Source organism: Trichosurus vulpecula, chromosome 3 (assembly GCF_011100635.1).
Source record: "Trichosurus vulpecula isolate mTriVul1 chromosome 3, mTriVul1.pri, whole genome shotgun sequence".
Taxonomy (NCBI): Eukaryota; Metazoa; Chordata; class Mammalia; order Diprotodontia; family Phalangeridae; genus Trichosurus; species Trichosurus vulpecula.
The window spans coordinates 414,174,714-414,188,894 of NC_050575.1; the positions used below are offsets into that span (position 1 = coordinate 414,174,714).

The following is a 14,181-nucleotide window of genomic DNA, read 5'->3' on the forward strand; positions in this document are numbered from 1 at the left end:
ATAATGATGGATATCCAAGCTACATACCAAGTAAGGTACAGGAAAGGAATCTCAGGGGAAAGGCAGGAGGCACCTAGCAAGGGCAGGGCTGAGAATAGGAAGGGTCTGCAAGAGCCTTCTTGCACAAGGTGGAGGATGAAGGACATCATCCCAGGTTTGAGGAAGGGCCGCTGGAAATTCAAGGAGTCGGGAGATAGAGATTTTCAAGGAAGAGCCAGGAGGCCAGGATCATAATGTGTGTTGGGGGGAGAGAAAGAAAGGTGAGAGAAAACTGGAATGGCAGGAAGGGGCCAGGCTGTGAAGGATCTGTCATTTTATGAAGAAGATTGTCTTCTGCAATGAATGGGGATGATGTCCTGTTATTCAAATCTTCCTGTTTGGAAGGTCTTTCTCTGGGCTACTTACAAAATGTGGTTTTTGTTATCAAAATTATGATTGTAGCTTTTGATTTGTTTTGTTGTATCCTTGGACCTGGTTGCAATTTGTAATGAGTAATGAGATTTGTGATTGTTTCATGTTCTCTTGAGAGACCCAGAGTCCTCGTTAACTCTGCACAGCCTGTCCTCAAGGCCAGTCACTTTGATTTGTACAGAATTCATATGTTGTCTTAATGTGGTTTAATTTTATACCCAACTTTTCTATGCTCCAGTGTTTTTCCGTCCCAAATCTGTTGTTTTTCTCTGTGTTTCTAGCTCTTTATAGAAATGCCTGTCAGCCCATTCCCTTCCTCCTGCCAACACTGCTAGCTATCAGTATTTTAACATGTGCTAAATGATTCATAAATACTGTCTCACTTGATCGTCACAACAACCCTGGGAGGTAGGTACTCCTATTATGCCCATTTTACAGATGGGGAAACCTAAGCAAACAGAGGTTAAGTGCCTTGCCCAGGGTCACACAGCTTATGTCTGAGGCAGGATTTGAATTCAGGTCTTCCTGACTCCAGGCCAGCTCTTCGAACTGCTCCACCTAGCTATATCTGGTTTGAATCGTGGAGTAAGTAGGGTTCAGGACAAGCCATCATTGTTGTGGGGGGGAGTGGTCCCTACAGCTGACCCTGAGCTTTAAGGTGCAAATTTTCTTTTGCTCACTTCACTGAATACTTGCCATGGGCTGGGGGTGAGGGCATTAAAAGGGGAGGCTCAGTACTAGCAGTCTGTTTTGTTTTTCTTGTGTAGCAGTTCTGTCTTCTTTTGTGGATTCAGCTACAAGTACTATAGATATTTCCCTTTGTAAAGTTATTCCAAATATTTTCATAATCCTTCTTTGCAAGGCATTTAAATCTCCAAGATAAACTCTGCTGCTTCAAGAACCTATAGAAGGAAGGCAGGCCCAGGGCTAAGGGACTATTTCCACCTCTGGAGGGAACAGAGTCTAGTCTTCTGTTAGGAGTCTTCCTCTGCTCCATAGTACTGCTTTTCTCTTTCTGTTTTGGAGATATCTTCTCCTCGGTGCCTAGATTTTCTCCACCTCTTCTTGTGAGCACCAGTGAGCATTTAATTGGCTACACTCAATAGACTAACCTTGGTTGAGGTGGCAATGACGAATAATTGACAAGTCCTTCATAGAAGGACACAGCTGATCGGCAGATGTCCAGTTACAAGTAGCCACACACTGGCCAGCTGCTTCAAGAAAACAACTCCTTTGCCTCCTCCATAGCCAGGAAAGCAGATCAGAACTGGTCCAGGAGTGACGGCAACTCAGTCTCCATCCATGTTGGATGAAGGGTGTTTAGCCATCACTTAACAGCCTCTGAGGCACATTCCCAGGACAGTAACACTGAGGCACTAAGCAAATTTTACCCACTATGGTAATCCCATTTTTATCACCAATTGCCTTTTAAACCATATAAACCAGCTTCTCTCTCTCTTTTCACTTCTAATCTGGGCTGTAGGTAAAGATTATTTCTCTTCTACAAGGCTTTGTAGATCAGGAACATCCATCAATTTATTGGGCAGAACAGGGTTCTGGATGCAAAGTGTACAAAACTTTTTGATCTTAGGGTCAGCTGCTTTATTCTTTTCTGTCTTATTTGTTGTTGTTGCTGGGTGTGTTTCGTAGAAGTGCCATTTTAGTTTTTATGTTCTGCCATTTAGTACTTTTAGTTGGTCTTATTTTCCTGTCATTAATGAATATTCTATAGGTTTTGGTTTATTCAGCCAGATGGATGCTTGCCCTCTCCATCTACAAATGAGTGAGTTTAGAAGTTTCATCATTTTGCATGCTAGGAAGTAAGAAACATTGAAAATGAGAGCCATACTTACAACTCACATCTTGACCTCTGAGAGGCTACTAGATCACGGGGGTGACCTCACATTCCTCCCTATGTACGTTTAATTTCCAGAAGGATTCAGAAACTTCACCACAAACATCTGACGTAAGGATGTTTGGCCTGATACTACTGAGGCTACATCTGTTCTTAGTATAAACAGAGGACTTACAACTCCAAGGATTTCCACAAAAGACTCTTAAATGTTGTAACTTCAAAAATCTCCAATTTAGCCTGGAAAGGATATGCATAATACACATACATAGAAAAGTGTCTGGTTTTATAAAGTATATTTAGCATCCTCTTCTCCATAGTACCTAGCACAATGCCATGGACACAGTGGGTGCTCCATAAACATTTGTTCATTAATAATTCATTCCATTAGTCATAATTCTTTACAACTTGACTACTGTGTAAATAAGTTCAGTGAGAAGTTATATGTAGAAGATGTATTGGATCCCATGCCATCTTGGGGAGGGAGGGGAGGAGGGAAGAAAATCTGGAACTCAAAAGTATGTGGAACTGAGTGCTGTAAACTAAAAATAAAAAAAAAATCTTAATTATTAAAAAAATAAGTACCTTTTAGGTAAATGTACTAATACAACATCTGGTGAGCATTTTCCCTTAAGAAGCTTATTAAGAGTAGGAGACAACAAGGAAATGACCATGTACATGTAAGGTATGTAGAGAGTAAGCGAAAGGTAATCAGGGACATCAGGTGAGACAGGGAAAGGCCTCCTGCAGAAGGTGGGATTTGCACTAAGTTAGGCAGGCAGCCAAAGAACACAAGAGAGGAAAGGGAAGGGCAGATTATTCTTCACACGGGACAGCCAATGCAAAAGCCCAGAGTGGAGAGATTGGGTGTTGGGTTCAAAGACCTACCAGGAGGTCATGTTGCCCAAGTACATTGAGGGGGGGAGGGGTAAAGTTTGAGAAAACTAAAAAGGAAGGGGTCAGGTCAGGAAGATGCCCCACAGAATAAGGGCAGGGTCGCTGGGGCTCACTGAGCAGGTGAGGGTCAGGGTCAGGCCTAGGCCTCAGTAGAATCACTTTGGCAATGGCGTGAAGGATGGATGGATGGAGTAAGGAGAGACTTCAGCTAAGGGAGACCAGTTAGAAGGCTTCTGTAGCATTTCAGGCAACAGGTGATGAGGACCTGACGTAGGATTATAAAATGGAGAGAATCGACATAAAGGAGACAAGACGTGGTCAGGCACTGGATATGTTGGATGAGGTGGAACAAGCATAGGAGGCTAACAAAAAGATGGTAGGCCTGGGGCAAGTGGGAGGGCGATGGTGCCCTCAACAGTGGGAGGGCTGGAGGGAGAAAGATAAAGAGCGCAGCCTGGGAGGTCTATGGGCCCTCTGGTTCAAGACGTCCAAGAGGCCATCTGAAATGAGGCCGGTGCCTCCCAAAAGCACTGCGGTTGGATGGATAGGTCTGGGAATCACTTGCATAGCCATGATAACTGAACCTACGTGATTCGAGCTAACGAGAACACAGCACGAGACAGTATGCACTTGTGCAGTCGTGTCCAGCTCTTCGTGATCCCCTCTGGGGTCTTCTTGGCAAAGATCCAGGGGCGGTTTGCCTTTTCCTTCTTCAGCTCCTTTTAAAGATGAGGAGACAGATGTATACATTATTAACTCGCCCAAGGTCACACGGCTGAGCGCTCAAGGTCACACGGGTGAGCGTCCGGGGCCACATCTGAACTCGGATCTTCCTGACTCTGTGCACTGGGCCGCCTACCTACCCTCCCGAGGCCAGGCTCCGCCCCCACGCGCTCCGCAAACTACAAGTCCCAGAGGCCGGGTGAGCGCATGCGCAGTCGGCGCCTGAGTGATGGCGCTGCTGTACTCGGCTGTGCTGGCGGCAGCCCTAGGCGGAGGACTGTGGCTGGCGGCGCGCCGCTACCTGAGGCCCTTGAGTGGGGTCGCGGCCGGCGTCATGCGCGGCAAGACGGTCATCGTGACTGGCGCCAACACGGGCCTGGGCCGGGCCACGGCGGCCGAGCTGCTGCGCCGGGGGGCCCGCGTCATCCTCGCCTGCCGTGACCGGGGGCGCGCCGAGCAGGCCGCTGCGGAGCTCCTCCGGGAGCAGGAGCAGGCCCGGGCCCAGGCCCAGGTGCCGCCCGCAGCTGAAGGGGGCCCCGCCGGTGAGCTGATCGTTAAGGAGCTGGACCTGGCGTCGCTGCGCTCCGTGCGCGCCTTCTGTCAAGAGGTGCTGCAGGTGAGCGGAGCATGCGCAGTGGGGCGGGGGCTGCAGCCTCCTGTGCTGGAGTGGGGTGGGTGGGTGGGTCGCTGGTGGGAAGAGCATGCGCAGTGATGGGGGCTCGCAGGTGAGCGGGGCGTGCGCAGGGGAGCGGTGGCCGCAGCCCCCCAGGTGGAGGGGTGGGTGGGGCCCGCAGGTGAGGGGCAAGGCTACTACCCGTGCCTCACTCATCTTTATCCCCTCCCAAGTGCCAGGGCCGGGAAGGCTCCCATCATTCGATGGTTGGCTTGGAAAACTCTAGGGAGCCAGTCCCCAGTGAGGTGTCGGACAGAAATCCACCCACAGGAACGATCGGCACTTCTCTCTGTGACCCACAAAACCCAGCCAGAAGAGATGGGAAGGGTAATACTATTGAAAATGACCACGGAAGGCACTGTCGACTTGGGAATCTGACCCCCAGAACGCTGCAATCTAACTACGCAGATAGAGTCCTAAACAAGTCATGGCCCATGGCTGGGCCGAGTCCACCCTGGGTGTCCCAGAAGCTTTTAAACTATCAAAGTGTAAGATTGCCCGAGCTAACGGCATATCTAAACTGATGCACACATTCTGTGCCACACCAGTTAGACTATGGCAGGGTTACTTTCTGGATGTCCACAAAATTAGAACAAGGTTTGTCAGGAAGATGAAGAGGTCAAGAATCTCAGGGGAAATCCCGGGGAGGAAGGCTGACAGCACCATATTTAAGTCTATGATGATAGATGCCAAAACAGTGATCCTCAGAACAATTTGGTTCTTGGTAAGAGATAAGGAAGGTGCACACCCTGCAGAAACCAGCCAACACAGCAGAAGCCCAGTGTTTGCTAAGCTGGGCTAAGAACTGCTGTTGGGCAAACCCTTTGGAAAGGCTGGGAGAGCTGCCTGGCAGAATCCAGGTAGTGACCAGGACAAGATCTCCACCATTGTGTGGCTTAGAGGGGCAGGAGGGGCAACGTGAACAAGTCAGAGAAGCAAGGAAGACATTTACTTTTAGATCTCTCTATAGGAGAGGAGTTCATGACCAACCAAGGGACAGAGAGTCAAGGAAACAAGCGTTTATTAAGTGCCTACTATGTGCCAGGATCACAGGAGATAAAATAGACAATTTTGATAACACAAAATGTAAGTTTGTGCATAAACAAAGCCAATGCCCCTAACTTTAGGAGGGGATTGATAACCGGGGGAAGTACCTGCAGCAATTTTCTCTGATAAAGGTCTCTTTTCCAAGGTATGTAAAGTAAGAGCCATTCTACAGTTGATAAATGGTCAGAGAAGAAGCACAGGCAGTTTTGTTTTTAAGGAAGATATCTAAACTATCAGTAGCCATTTGGAAAAAAAATGCTCCAAATCATTAATAATTAATAGTGAAAGCTCCACCCCTCAGACAAGTCTGATAAAAAAGAAAACGACCCATAATGAAGGCGTTGTGGGGAACAGAAATACTGGCTCATGCCACATTCTGGAAAGCAGTTGGAAGCGTGCCCATCAGGCTCCAGATCTGTTCATCCCCTCTGACACAGTGGTATAATAAGATTATTAATAATTAACTTTTGTGTCTTGTTGGAGTTTGCTTTTTGTACACATGTGATCCCCATAACAGATAAACTAGGAGCAGCTCTGATCACTATTCCCATTTTACACTTGAGGAAACTGAGGCAAGGAGGAGAAAAGTGACTCACTCAAGGTCACAGAGCTAATAAGTATTTGAGGCAAGATTTGAACCAAGTCTTCCTGACTCTGAGTCCAGTGTTTTAACCTCTGTACCACCCACTACACTGTCACTGCGAGGCTTATAACCCAAAAAGTAAAGAAAAGGAAAAAGATACAGAAAGGGAAATAGGTCCACACGCACAGAAGCGTTTAGAGCAGCTTTCCTGTAGTGGACAAGGGGCATTCTCACTTCTCAGAATGGTGGATGAGTCAAATGCAGCACTGCCAGGCCTTAAGTCATAATAAAGGGAAAGAGAAACCTGGGAAAACTTGGTGATCTGGGCCAGTGAAGGAAGCAGGAGTGGGAGCAGGAGAGCAGTTTCACCCAGAACAGCAACCCTGGAAAGACCAAAGATTTGGAAGGACTTCAGTGCTCTGATCAGTGCAATGACTCATGGTGATGAAGCGGCCGATAGGCCACACATTTGTTATGAGGGGCTTGTTTTTATTCCTTCCTCCCCCAAAAAATGGAGAAGGAAATGAAGAAATGTCAAATTTTTGTCAACTGAAGAATTTGCAATTAAAAATGCCTTTGGAATACCTTCCAGAGGGTGAGTAAAAAGTGCTCCTTTCATACTCCAAATTCCAATGTCTTTGCGAATATTATAAGAAAAATAAGACTCAGGGATTCCAGGAAACAACTGACATTGCCCCCTGTTAATTGTGACAAGTAGGGGTGGCACTTTTCACATTTTCCTTCAATTCTCATAAAACCAGCATGGCCCAGTGGTGGAAGAAGACCACTGATCCCCAGTGAGAGGGAGTCCAGAGTCTCTCCAGACACTGTTGTCCACTTTGGGAGAGCTCATTCCTAAGACCTTCCTTATGTGGAGCCCATTGGTCGGAGCTGGGCTCTCTGGGGCCATCTCAGGACAAGTCTGGCCTCACTCTCTGATGCCTTCACAGGGAGCCTCCCCTGTCCAGAACATCCTCTCGGAGTTTTTTCTTCACAGTACTCCTAGTTCTTCATCATGCTGATTGTCCAGTCATGGACTTTCTCTAGCATCGTAATAACCTGCTTATTATGAAGGTCCCAAAATTGAACCTGCCCTCCAGATGTGCTCAGAGCAGTGCAGTGAGACCTGGCTGTCTTCTGCCCAGATGCTGGGCCTCCAACACAGTCTAGGTTCAGAATGACCTCTGCTGGACCACAAGCTTGCAGTAAGACACCCAGATCATCTCTGCCTCACCCCCCCACCAAAGGTGACCTGGTGTCCAACCAGGTCTTCTAGCACATGGGAAAGGAATGACCACATGTTTTTAAACCAGACCTGGGGGATCACTGTATAGGAAATTCTCAGTAAGGGAGCTCCTGGAAGCATTGAGATCCCTCTGATTGCATCCCTCTGCCCACAGCTGAAGCTCATGCCTTTTGGAGGGAATAAGCAGGAGGAGCCAAATGGTTTTGACCCCCACCTCCTGAATGTGCAATTACCCAGTGTAGAGATCCCCCTCACCCCTTCTCCCTTCTCTCCAGACTGATGCTTGTAGCTTTGGGAACTTTTCACTGCCCCCTCACTGAGAGGCAGTGCCATGTAGTATGGCAGTCTTCACCACCCCTTTACGCTCCTCAGAATAATTGAGGGAACTCCCCGCCCAAGAGCTTTTGTTTATATTCAGTTACTTTTTTCAGTTGTGTCACTATGTGACACCATTTGGGCTCTTCTTGGTAGAGGTAATGGAGTGGTTTGCCATTTCCTTCTCCAGCTCATTTTACAGATGAAAAAATTGAGGCAAACAGGGCTAAGTGACTTGCCCAGGGTCACATAGTAAGTGTCCGAGGCCAAATTTGAACTCAGATGAGTCTTCTTGATGCCAGGCCCAGGGCCCTAACCATTGCAGCACCTAGCTGCCCCCTTAAATTGCTTATATCTAGCTATGATTGCCACATTATAAATTAAAATATTCTACTACTATTATGAAAATAATTTTGACCTCAAAAGAAATGTCCTTCAAAGCAACAAGGCCAGAATCTATCCTGCCTCTGACACATAGGCTACGTCACTCTGGGCAGATTTCCTGACCTCTCAGTGCCCCAGGCAGCTTCAGGGACATTGGAAAAGGGAGTTTCCTTACTGGGAGCTCCCTAGACCAATGAAATAACAGGATTTGCTCCCCATCCTCACCCCCCAACAACCAACTGACCATTTTTTTAAAGGCCCCCCCTATCCTCTGCCCAGAATCTAAGCATCTTAGTTTGTTGGGGCTATAGCAAGTCCTGAAAGGAATGTTAGTGCACTATAGTCAGTTGTGGTAGTTTATCAGGCTTCCTCCTATCAATCAGCCAGATTTATTAGACTTTTTCAGGGCCAGACTGTGTGGCAGGACTGGAGATACAAGACAAGTGCATTCAGGGCCTGGGAAACCACCTGTGCAAAGGCCTGGAGGTAGGAGAGGGAACAGCTAATGGTCTAGGTTGACTGCAGTGGAGAGTGGCAGACTTCTTAGAAGTCCCAGCTTTTTTCAAATTGAGTTCAATCACTACCTCCTACAAGAAGTTTTTACTGTTCCCCCTCCCTGTCCCTGCTCCCCAAAATTAACTTGTATTTCTCCCTACTTTTTCCACATGCTTCTATGTATACATGTTGCCCCACCCTCTAGAACATCAGGTCCTCAAGGGCAGACCAGAGCTGCTTTTCTGGTGTTTTTACATTCCCAGCACTAACTGCAGGGCTTTATAAATGCTTCTGGATCAATGGAGAGATTTGGTAGGATTCTGGACAGTACTGTTGAGGAGCAGAGTGCCATTGGGATACAGAACAGGCCTGAGGTCGGGAGCCCAATTAGGAGGCAACGGAAGGAGTGAGGTCAGAGGCAGTGAGGGCTGGACTGTGATAAGTGAGAAATGTTACAGGGGTAGAATCGACAAACCTGTGGGCTTAGAGGGAGCGGGACAAGGCAGGGAGAAGTCTCTGAGAGGACAGAGAGAAGGCTCGGCAAGCAATATCATGAGTTCCATCGGGATGGTGAGTTTGAAACTCCTCAGGCTTATCCGATGACGGCAGCAGAGGGCTGCTCTGGCCAGAGAGTTTCCTGCTGACTCAGTAAGTAGGTCAGGAAGTCATAAACTTAGAGATGATCATCAAACCTATGGTAATGGAAGAGACTGGGGGAGAGACAGAGCCCTTCCCCTGTCCCCCAGCCACCCTGAAGGGACCCACAGTGTCTGAGGAGGAGCAGACAGGTGGAAGGAGGCAGAAACCCAGGGGAGTTGAGTCACCAGCCACAGAGAGGTCACCCCAAGTTAGGAGCTGCAGCAGTTCACAAAGCATCCCCTACATCCTAGAAGGAATGAGGAGCCACCTCAGTGGAGGAGAACCCACACTAATGGAATCCCAGGATCTTGAGCATTGCTGTGTGGCCATAGGAAGACCACAATAATTAGAGGGTTCGTTCAAAGACGTTTTAGAAGCTGGGCCTGTTGGTGTGAGATGGATGAGGAAAAGCCCCAAAGTCACAAGTCGGATTCTGTTTCTAAGGCCTGTGCTGGCTGATTGCCTGGGGTATCCAGCATGTTTTTCTGGGCTTCCTGTTTGCAGGATGGTTTCATTGGGCAGAAAGTGCTAAAGATTGTGGCTAACCTCTGGGTGAAAAGGGAGACCTTGGGTTTGAAACTCAGATAGGCAGCTGCTACATTGACATTCTTTGGGTCAGGGGTCAGTCGGGATAAAGTCTTCATCCAACCTTTTCTCTTTGCGTTTCCAGGAGGAGCCCCGACTGGATGTCTTGATCAATAATGCAGGGGTCTTCCGTTGCCCATACATGAAGACAGAAGATGGCTTTGAGATGCAGTTTGGGGTGAATCACCTGGGCCACTTCTTGCTTACTAACCTGCTTCTTGACCGCCTTAAAGAATCGGCCCCCAGCAGGATTGTGGTGGTTTCTTCCAAACTTTACAAATATGGAGAAATCAACTTTGAAGATTTGAATAGTGAGCTAAAATATAATAAAAGTTTCTGTTATAGTCAGAGCAAGTTGGCAAATATTCTCTTTACCAGAGAATTAGCCCGCCGCCTAGAAGGCACAAATGTAACTGTAAATGTGCTTCATCCTGGGATTGTCCGAACCGATCTGGGGAGGCATATAAACATACCCCTACTGGCCAAGCCACTTTTCAATCTAGCGTCATGGGCCTTTCTCAAAACCCCTGAAGAAGGAGCTCAAACCTCAGTCTACCTGGCCTCATCCCCAGAAGTAGAGGGTGTGTCAGGAAAGTACTTTGGAGATTGTAAAGAGGAGGACCTCCTGCCCAAAGCCATGGATGACTCTGTGGCAAGAAAACTGTGGGATATCAGTGAAGCAATGGTGGGCATAATGAAGTAGCTCTGGGGACTCTGAGGAGGAGAGTCAGTGGTTGCTGCAGTGCAAGCCAGGGCTTCTCTCAGGGATGGGCCTGTTGGGACTGGGATACTAAGTATGTTGCATAGTCCTCTTGATGTGAAAAAATAAATAAATCATTGAAACCTTAAAAGGCTCCACTGCTAAAAAAAACCCCGGTCTGAATGCTCATAGATTAGCAGCTGTTTGTTAAGCTTTTAGCCGAGCATGTACTTGAACTAAGAACTGGGCAGTTGTGGCACTGCCAGGGGTCCCTGGTGCTAAGGAGCACCCCGCTGGGGTGGAACCCAGAATTGTTAGAGTAAACACTGTTGACCAAACTTGGTGTTGTGTGCTTTCTGGATGATAAACTTCCCTCACCAGTGCTGAGCTCCCAGCTTCTAAATGGCCACCCTAGTAAGGTGACAAGTACCATTGATCCCCATGCCCCTGGAGAAAGAAATTGAGGCCTGGAGGGTCCTTGGGGTTTTCTCTACCTCCCCATGCTGCTGCTTTGCTCTCACTTTAGAGCCCAGGTCATTTCATAGGACCAGCAGCTTCAAAGGCCTTACTTCATTTTTTAAATGACTATTTTTTTTGTTTTCTGCCATCTCATAAAAGTGCAAAGAATTCAGTGAAAATAGTACAGCTTGCAATGCACCCACTCTCCTTGTCGCTTTTGTCGAGGGTGAGAGCAGCTGCTGCTTTGAAGTCCATTTTTAAGGTCTTTCTCGGCCTAAACTCTCCGAGCATGGGGGGATCCTAGCAGATCATAAATCACAGCTGCTTTCTGTCCAGCCTGGACATGGTGCTTTGTAATCCAGGACTGTAGCATCCCAGGTGTGGCCATGCAGGTGTGGTCAGCATGGCTGCATCCTGTGCTCTCCGACTTCTTCAGAAAAAAACGTTAATCCTACAAAGGAGTCTGCAGAGCTTAGCAATATGGACAGGAAATCAGCTTGAATGTAACATGGGAAAATCGGAGCTAATAAATCTGTCCTACACCTCGACTTCATTAAAAGGGGCTCTTTATTTCAAGGAATGCCATCTTTTCTGCATTTGGATACATGATGCCTTTCAGTGGATTCAGGTCTTTTCCCCCCAGAGTTGAGCTTTTTGAGTGGGGAAAAATGTTCTTTGTGGCAGTGTTATAAAGTGGGGGCTGTTAATTTAGTAATGATGAAAAATGAAGCACTCATCTGGGAAACACTAAGGTCAACTGAGCTGCCATTTGGAAGACATCCTTCCCACTTTCGTGTTGGATGAAACAGGAGGCGTTGTAATGGCTACAGTGTGATGAGCAGCGTGCCTGGCCTGCTCAGAGTTGTGAATTCTCTCCTTTCTCCTTTCCATTGCATGTCTTTAGACTATTTACAGAAGGAATGAAAATTATGAATGAGATGGCTTTTGCTTTTTGCCATCAGCCCTAGTTAGAGGTGGCTGGAGAGGTGAAGAGAACTGTTTTCCTAGGTATCCAAGTTGGGCAGTTATACTTTCTTCTGGGTATTTTCTTTAAAGTGGGCTTTTACTGGGTGATTGAGTTCCTTGACAATACCTCGGACCATATAATAAAATAATTGGATTGTCAACATTGGAGGGGCTACAAACAGCATGTCATTTGTATGATGGGGTAGCCATCAGATAGATTGTGCTGGCATTGGTTCAGGTGGTATGTAATACTGTGAAGACAGTGGAGCCCTTCTATGAAGTCATCCAGAACAGTCCAAAAAGCAGAAGTAAGCCAGAAAACTTTGTTGGGCAAAGAACTCACAAACCCCATGCACTTTTTGGGCGAGGCTACCATTAGACCCCTTCCTTGATTTAGAATCATGAACCAGCAACTAGTGTGCTTGCTTTGGATACAAAACCAATAGAACAAAGAGCACAGGACCTGGTAGAAAACTTACTTATGGAACCACCAACCAGCTGGGGAACCTTGCACAAGCCTCTTAACCTTTCTAAGCCTCTTTGCTTCTTTGTGAAACAAGATTAGACTTCATTTCTAACACCCCTTAGAATGTTCAGATTGAATGATTTCATGGCCACTGGGGCTACTGACCACAATGAGAAATAGTAGCTGCCAGGAAGGAGGGCCAAGCAGCCCTAAAGAATACAATCTACCCTGAGAATATCACAGGACAATTTAATAAAAGTAATAACTAGCATTTATATACTGCTTTAGGGTTTGCAAAGATTCTCTCATTTGATATAACCTTGGAATATAGGCACTGTTTTTTATCCCTACTTTACAATTAAAGAAATGGAGGTAGACAGAAGTCAAATGACTTGCCCAAGGTAACACAATGTCTGGACTTGGACTTAAACTCAGGTGTTCCTGACTCTGGCTCTAGAGTTCTGGCTTCTTTACCATCTTAACTGCCTTAGAATTATGACGCCACTCAAGGTATCAGGATGAGGTAGGTTTAGTGTCTCCTATACCGGAGGCAGTGGAGCTTATGACATGCTTTGGAATATTTTCAACAAAAATGTTGGATATGAAGTTTCAATACATCCTCAGGTATCTGGAAAATTCACTGGTGGAGGAATCACATCATTCCTTGATGTCAGTAAATAAGGTACTGCTCACTCACTATGCTGTGCGATAATACAGTCCGTGCAGGTGGAGGGGGTCAGGGAGCAGGGGAAGGAAGGGGAGGACGGACAGAAATGGACTTAAATCGCCTTCATCCCGAGCGCTCAGGAATGCCCGGCTTTCTCACTACTCCAGGCCCTAAATGGATTTACCTACAAGCAGAGTCTGTGCAAAGGCCAGGGAATATATGATTGACAGCCTCAGTCCTGGGAACAGCCACATCTTTCAAAAAAGATGCAAGCAGGTTCATACCGTAGTGGTTCTCGTAAGCCAGACAGCTCAGCCCCTGTTCTTTCTGTATGATCGCTACTATGGAGGAAGCTGTTTGCTGGAAGACGCAGGAAGCCTGGACAGCATGGTTTGGTTTGTTTGGTTTGTTTTTTGTTTTGTTTTTAATCTGTCTCCAACTAGAGTTTTGGTGTAAGGAGCAGCAGCTATCTTCCCCCAGCCCCTTGTCCTACCAACCTGCTGTGCCTGGCTAGAGATCTGAAAACCTGCATTTGAATATTTAATTGATTCCAAATGTCCTTGGAACACTCAAATTGGAGCGTGTTCGTAATCACCCTTTAGGACGCTGCCTCCCAGGCAGCCTCAGATGTTACAACAGGGAGGGGGATCTTGTTAGTTGTAGGTAACATGAAAGGAAGGAGTTTAATCTTAGCAGGAAGAAAGACTGAATTGATTTCCGTGTGATTAAAAGGGCTTTCAGTCAAATGTGTCCTCAGTAGTAATAGCCTTCACTTAACAGAAAGATAGGTCAGTAAGCTGAGGACCTGGGCTTTTCTCCCCTCAGAGGCCTTTCAGCAGCACCCATCACAGACCATGGATGATGTGAAGAAGCCGGGGAGGCGCCTGTGCCCCTGAAAGGGCCTTGTTCGCTCCCTAGTCAGCGTCAAGAGGCAGGCTTTGAACCCAAGACTGTTTGACCAAGTCCAGCTCTCTCTCTCCAAGGTGATGCTGCTGCTATCCAGGCAGATACACTGCCTAAGAGCCAAATTTCTATATAACAAGGAGGTCTAGTGCATTTGCATCTTGCTTCTG

At 47.1% G+C, this 14,181-nt stretch overlaps 1 protein-coding gene across 1 annotated transcript; it reads left to right on the forward strand.

The window, feature by feature from the left end:
* Nucleotides 1-4,092: 4,092 nt before the first annotated feature.
* Nucleotides 4,093-10,888, forward strand: LOC118844012 (retinol dehydrogenase 14-like). Its single transcript, XM_036751820.1, has 2 exons — nt 4,093-4,499; nt 9,936-10,888. The coding sequence occupies exons 1-2, from the start codon at nt 4,113-4,115 to the stop codon at nt 10,551-10,553; spliced, it is 1,005 nt and encodes a 334-aa protein (XP_036607715.1). The 5' UTR covers nt 4,093-4,112; the 3' UTR covers nt 10,554-10,888.
* Nucleotides 10,889-14,181: the final 3,293 nt, after the last annotated feature.